The sequence below is a fragment of the Impatiens glandulifera genome, chromosome 1 (assembly GCF_907164915.1).
Source record: "Impatiens glandulifera chromosome 1, dImpGla2.1, whole genome shotgun sequence".
Classification (NCBI taxonomy): domain Eukaryota; kingdom Viridiplantae; phylum Streptophyta; class Magnoliopsida; order Ericales; family Balsaminaceae; genus Impatiens; species Impatiens glandulifera.
In genome coordinates, this window is record NC_061862.1 from 140228826 (window position 1) to 140235406 (window position 6581).

The following is a 6581-nucleotide window of genomic DNA, read 5'->3' on the forward strand; positions in this document are numbered from 1 at the left end:
CCTAAATCCGGTTATCTGACATCCCTCCTAGTCATTGTATAGAAACTTAATTGAGTTTTTAAAATATTTGTATGCTTATATGTTAGGCAAAAATGCATTAAGTTGATTAAATTGATCATTGACTTTATGTTTTTTCTCTCAATTTCTTTAATTTGGCTTCATTATCATTCTTTCTTTGATTTGGTCTAAAATTTGGTCGAATATCATGGAAATCATTTCTGAATTTAGAAGATAAACTTGAAATCCTTTTCAAGAGTAGTGTATTGTTTAAATGAGATTAAGAACTTGAAATTATTGGTTTAGAAGGATATCAATCATTCTCTTTGGCTTCTTTTAAAAGTTTGTTATATCTTTGTGCACTTCAATCTGGTTATCTAAAATATCTCCAAATTCAAATTGTATAAAAACCCAATTCAATTTCTAAAAGCTACATTGTTTTAATTCAATAAGTTGATTAAAATGATCATTGAAGGACCATATTGTTTTGCTGCTAAGTATTTTTAGTTTAAGTTCTTTTACTATTATTATGTTATTTCAGTTTATTACTTATTTTTTGAATTTCAATTGGCTTAAACCCATCTCAACCAGCCAATTTGATATACATATGTAACCATCTAACTTCTTGAAAAAATATAAGTTACCTAAACTATATTCATATAACAATTCAACCACATAATATAAGGTATATTGTTTTGCTGCTAAGTAGTTTTAGTTCAAGTTATACTTAAATGGTGTTTAATAATTTAGATAAATAAAATTCAAATTTATTCTATAATAACTTGTTGATTTTCATTTACTAGATGGTAAATATTTCTTGTACTTTAAATATAGCCACCAATTATATAATTTAGTTGTTTCCAAATTCCTTACGCAAATCACATTTGATTTAAAATATGTATTTAATAATATTATATTATTTAATATCACGACTGTAATGTCAATTGTATGCCTTTGTATGCCAAACCTTTTGGACATTACGGTCGTGATATTTCTGGTGGGAAGGAAAAAGTGGCGGTTCTTATATTTAACGATATAGACGGTGATATAATTGGACCAACTTTCTATCCTACATCACTAGTGCTTTATTTCCTCGTACTGTTAGTTTTACAGTTGGCTGTGACTGTGTCCGTGGCTGTAATGATAATTGTGTATGTGCTTAATGAAGGTGATTTTGCATACGATAATCAGGGACATCTGGTGAGAGGAAATCCTGTAGTAATGGAATGCGGTCTTAGTTGTCGCTGTCATCCTAGTTGCATAAATCGCGTATCTCAAAAAGGATTGAGATACATGTTTAAAGTTTTCAGGTCTATTGAAACAAGCTGGGGTGTTAGATCACTGGATCTGATTCAAGCTGGGTCTTTTACCTTTTACACGCGAATATGCTGGAATCGTTCTCACAAAGAGGCAATCCCAGATATTCTCAATGAATGGAGGAGATAATTTGATACATCCAGATCGGTTCGGTAAGAGATGGATGGAATGGGGCAATTTGTCGGGTACTATCCATCATTGGATTTTGCTCTTGATATTTCAAGATCCAGAAATCTGGCTTGCTATATCAGCCGTAGTCCTAATCCTAATATAATGGTACAATTTGTGCTATAGGACTACAACAACTTATATTATCCACGCCTTATGTTATTTGCATTGGAGACCATCCCTCCAATGCCATTGGAGACCATCCCTCCAATGCAACAGTCGACTCTTGATTATGATGTGGCTCAGACTTTGTTTTGATCATTATGGTGTGGCTCTGTCACCAGCACGTTCCAGAGCTATTACGGCTAGCATCACAAATTCTTATGCTTATGTTTTGTCCTTTGATTTGTTTTCGTTATTTCTTTTGTATTCTAAAATTAGTTTGAGTTTATTGTTTTATGTTTTGTTCTCAAATTAGTTTGAATGTCTAGTTTTATATTTTTATTGATATTTTCCGAATGTTTAACCGTACTTATGTATTTCGGGTGATACTTTTGGTTACGCGTTGTTTTATTACTTTTTCATTATTGCATTTACTCTTAACAAAATAAAAAAATTTAAAAAATTGTTTGAGCTTTTAATCTTTGTTATGACTATTCATATTTTCATCTTTGAAGTATAAAATTGTAAAGGGGTTATATCAATTTGTATGAATTTTGGTTGAACTATCAAACAATTATCATATAGAGCTATTTTCAGCAATATTTAAGATGCTAAATATGTTGTTATCATTTCCTATTTTTAGGTCTGGCCTGGAAGGCGGTTGTATCCTTGTTTCTTATAAATATATGAATTTAATATTAATGTATCGGTATCAAATTAATTAGGTGTCTTGTTTTTCTTGACATTGTGTGAAGATTAATGTATCAATATCAGATTAATGTTTCTTTAACGTTGTGTGTCATATTGTCATGCACGTCCTAAATATGTTATTCATTGACCTATTTTTTAAGTTGGCACAGGGTCATTAAGCATGCATATACATGATATTAATATACCTATAAATATTTAAAAAATTAAGTTTTTTAATATTTTTTTTGATATTTTTTTTATAAATAATATAATATTGAATTTATATTTTAAATCAAATGTGATTTTTAGATTGATGTGTTTTTCAGCCACTATTTTTTTTTGTTAGTGATGTATGCCTTTTAAAGAAATTGTAAAAATTCCTATTTAGTTAGATGTCTAAGAATTCATTATGATCTGGTCTTATAATTGCCTGACTTTGAACATTATTCATTTTTTAAAAAGTAAAATGGTTCTTACAAGAAACCAAAAGGTGAAAATAATAGTGAAAAGGGTCGATCGGTTAAGCGCATTGTCAGATGGTCTTATTTATCAAATATATTCGTTTATCGATACAAAACATGTGATTAAAAGATGTGTGTTTTCCAAACGATGTTGTTCGTAACGAGGGAGAGATAGAATGGTCCAGAGGGGAACTCTTAGTTAGGTCCCTCAGCGACTTGGATTGATGCCTATCATATCTTTTCATTCCTTAACGAATTTTCAATTCAGTGAGACAAAATACCCCAACAACAACTTTTTCACAAGCTGTATTAGTCCAATGCTATTACCCCTCGACAGATCAAAAATCTTTTCATTTATGATTAAATTTATTAGTTATTCGGATCCTCAATTTCTAGAACATATTTTCAAGTATGTATTGTCATAATATCTACAACATGTAATAATAAACATGTAAATTACTAAGATGCTTCAAGATTTCCAGCATGTAAAATATTTAAAACTTGGCTCAGACATTCTACTGGTACAAGTCTAACTTTATTCTTTTGTCTTTATCTCACTCAATCTTATTGAATTTGATAGTTGAAAGACCTCCTAAAAAAGGAAAACAATTCTTTAAATATAAACTATTTCAAAACAAGTCCAGTCATTAATCCATATTTTTACTGATAGCACAAAAATATTTTGAAACTCGGTAAAAAGTCTAGTTCAAAACAAGTTAGTACTTGATTGTAGGAAAGTTAGTATTGACTAAAGATAAATGATATTTTTAACTAGCGATGTTATCTACAGTTTTAAAAATGAATGTTAAATAGTTTAGCCTTTTATATGGTTTAGCTTCACTAACCTTAATTAGTGGTCTCATTATTTTTGACAGGTTTTGATTATGGATACTTTTTTTCTTGAAGCGACCATTTCCAGCCATTCATTTTAATAATTTAAAGCTTTTAGAGTTGAATTGTTCTACAGGATTTAATGGGGTAATTTTATTTATTATCAAGTTTCTCAAGGATTCTCCCATCGCACATCTTTTAGGAATGAATATGTGGGAGGCAACACTAGTCCTATCTAGTTGTTGTTATAATTTCTTCAGCTTGTCTACAAACGTTAAAATTCGTTATCTACATCCAATGTTTCATTTAATATTCAGCATCCTTAAAGTAGTGTTCAAGAAACATACACATTTATCCAATTGGATGGAAATTAAGGGTGGTTAGTGATAAAGTTTAACTCAACATATTTTTCATAACAAATTTGATCAATTAACTTTTGTTCAAGCTCCAAGCAGTCAAAACCTCTTTGAGGATTCCCTAACTACTCTGGTAGGTATGACTTGAATTACCGACAGAATTAAAGTTATGCCACTCAAGATCCGACAAAAGCAAAGACGTGCTTTTGAAAATAAAACAATAACTTCTTGTGAAAGCTCTATTAATCCATGGTATAATGCTTTTGAAAAATAATTGCGCTAATATTCCACCAATTATGCTTGGATAGAAAACAACTATAAACGATCTTTTGACATTCAAAACATTCTCTGTGTAGATGGTCAAAATAAAAAAAAAAGGATCATAGAAGAAGTACATGCAAGATCATGCGGCCCAGACATGAATGGAATGTCTTCAGCCAAGAAGATATTATGTCTATGATATAATTGACAAAACATAGAACAAGAATGTGTAAGTTATGTAAAAAGTTGTCATCAATGTCAAATCTATGTTAACCTAAAGCATACCTCGTCATCACTACTTTATAACATGACCCCCCCTTGGCCCTTTTCTACATGGGACATTGATGTCTTAAGGAAAATCTATTCTCATGCTTCAAACGGACACAAGTTTATACTCATAGAAATTGACTACTTCACCAAATGGCTTGAAACAACCTCTTACAAAATCTTGATATCATCTTATGTGGAAAAATTCATCCCCACCAATATCATCGCTAGGTAAGGAGTCCCTCACGCACTAATTTCAGATAATGACCGAAACTCTAAAAAAAAGTGTTGCAACTTCTTGATGAATTCAAGATCGAGCACCATAAGTCATCGCCCTACACACCCCAAACCAATGATGAATTTTAAGCGACAAACAAAAATGTGATTAGGATTATCAAAAAGATGACCAGAACATACAAGGACTAACAAGAAAAATTGAAATACGCCTTACGGGGAAATCGTATAACCGCTTGAACCTTGACTGATGAAGCCTCCTACTAATTGGTTAACGACATAGATGTAGTACAACCAATTGAAATTTATATTTCAACTCTAAAAATGATCTTTGAAAGTCATGTTATCGAGAAATATTAGATCAAAATTCGATATGATCAACTAACATTAATGGAAAATAAGAGTTTAATTCCTTTATCCAAAATCTAAGACTAATAAAAACGAATGTTAAAAACTTTCAACAAGAAGGTAAAACTCAAAAACCGTTGGACTGTTGTTTTAAAAGCCGTTGATATAAGAAGGGTCAATATCAACTACTTTTAAATGATTGATATTATTTCATCCATATTAATGAATTTTAAAACGGTTGATATTGACCCACTTTATATGAACTGTTTTAAAACCATTGATATTGACCACATCAATATAACCGTTTTAAAAACTGTTGATATAGAGGGAATAATATCAACGATTTTGGTCAATATAGAAAAGGTCAATATCAACCGATTTTAAAACGATTGATATAAAATGTGTCAATATCAACTGTTTCAAAACAATTGATATTTATTTTTTTATATATTTTTTTAACTTACAAATTTAGTTAAACTGAGAAGTGATATTGCAGACCTTTACAACATTCGGCTAAGGGACGGGAAACGCACTATGTTCTGGCATGATCCCTAGTTTGTAAACCAACAATTATTCACAAAGAGGAGTTCAAAAATACACGTATCAGAAGGGACTACGTAGTGGCGATAATCAGAGACGTATAATATGGGGACTAGGACTTTCTTTTGAGAAGAAATCCAGAAGGATAGAGGATATTAGATCACATCACTCACATACAACTCCGAGACAAACTCGACGTTCATGAATGGAATGCAGAAGGCAATGGGAAGCTGTTCTCAAAGAGAATATGGAGGTAATCCGAGAAAAAGCGCAGAAAGTAGAATGAAGCTTCTCTCGTATGGTCAACCAAGATTATTTCTCGACACCAGTTCATCATTTGGCTTGCATTCTGGAAAAGACTCAACAATCCTGACCGTATTAGCATGTATATGAACATCCCGGACGTGAGTTGTCTTATATGCAACGAAAATGAAGAAACCATCGATCACTTATTTGGGAGCTGTAGTATAGCATTGGAAAATTGGGACAAATTTTCTAGAAGTCTGGAGCTGATTATTTTTCCGAAGGAATGGAAAGAAATCAAAGAAGCAACACTAATAAAAGCTAAAGGAAACAAATTTGCAACAAACGTATTCAAGTGCGGTTTTGAAGCAGTAGTTTATAACATTTTGCAGGAATGTAATGCGAGAGTCTATGAAAGAACCCGTAGAAGTGTTGAAGAATTATGGAGAGACATAGTCTCGGATTTTGGTGCAATTGCGTGAACATGGAGAAAAGTTCCAAGTATGAAGTAGAATTAGAATATCAGTAGGAATTGGAATTTACCGTTACTAAATTCATTAGAAATGAAAACATTGTAATTAGATAGTTTATTTACGTTTTTTCTTTTATTCAGAATGATACGACTTCAATATCATTCTAGGTCTGTATAGAATGATCTCATAAACTCTTGGGTTTTTTCTTCCATTTTTTAAATTTTTTAATGAAATGACGTTAATTCATTTTCCCAAGAAAAAAAAATCGAGTCAACAAATGCAAGGACCGGACC

General features: G+C 31.3%; 1 protein-coding gene and 1 pseudogene across 1 annotated transcript; both read left to right on the forward strand.

The window, feature by feature from the left end:
• Nucleotides 1-945: 945 nt before the first annotated feature.
• LOC124945444 lies at nucleotides 946-1740 on the forward strand (annotated as a pseudogene).
• Nucleotides 1741-5777: 4037 nt separating this feature from the next.
• On the forward strand, nucleotides 5778-6297 carry LOC124945454. Its single transcript, XM_047485902.1, has 2 exons — nucleotides 5778-5825; nucleotides 5902-6297. Exons 1-2 carry the CDS (start codon nucleotides 5778-5780, stop codon nucleotides 6295-6297), a joined length of 444 nt encoding a protein of 147 aa, XP_047341858.1.
• The last annotated feature ends 284 nt before the right edge of the window (nucleotides 6298-6581 follow it).

Bases quoted from the DNA above. Each gene is read 5' to 3' on its own strand.
- LOC124945454 (XM_047485902.1), top strand. From the start codon at position 5,778: ATGGAATGCAGAAGGCAATGGGAAGCTGTTCTCAAAGAGAATATGGAG. The intron at 5,826-5,901 runs GTAATCCGAGAA...TCTCGACACCAG, and splicing joins TTCTCAAAGAGAATATGGAG to TTCATCATTTGGCTTGCATT.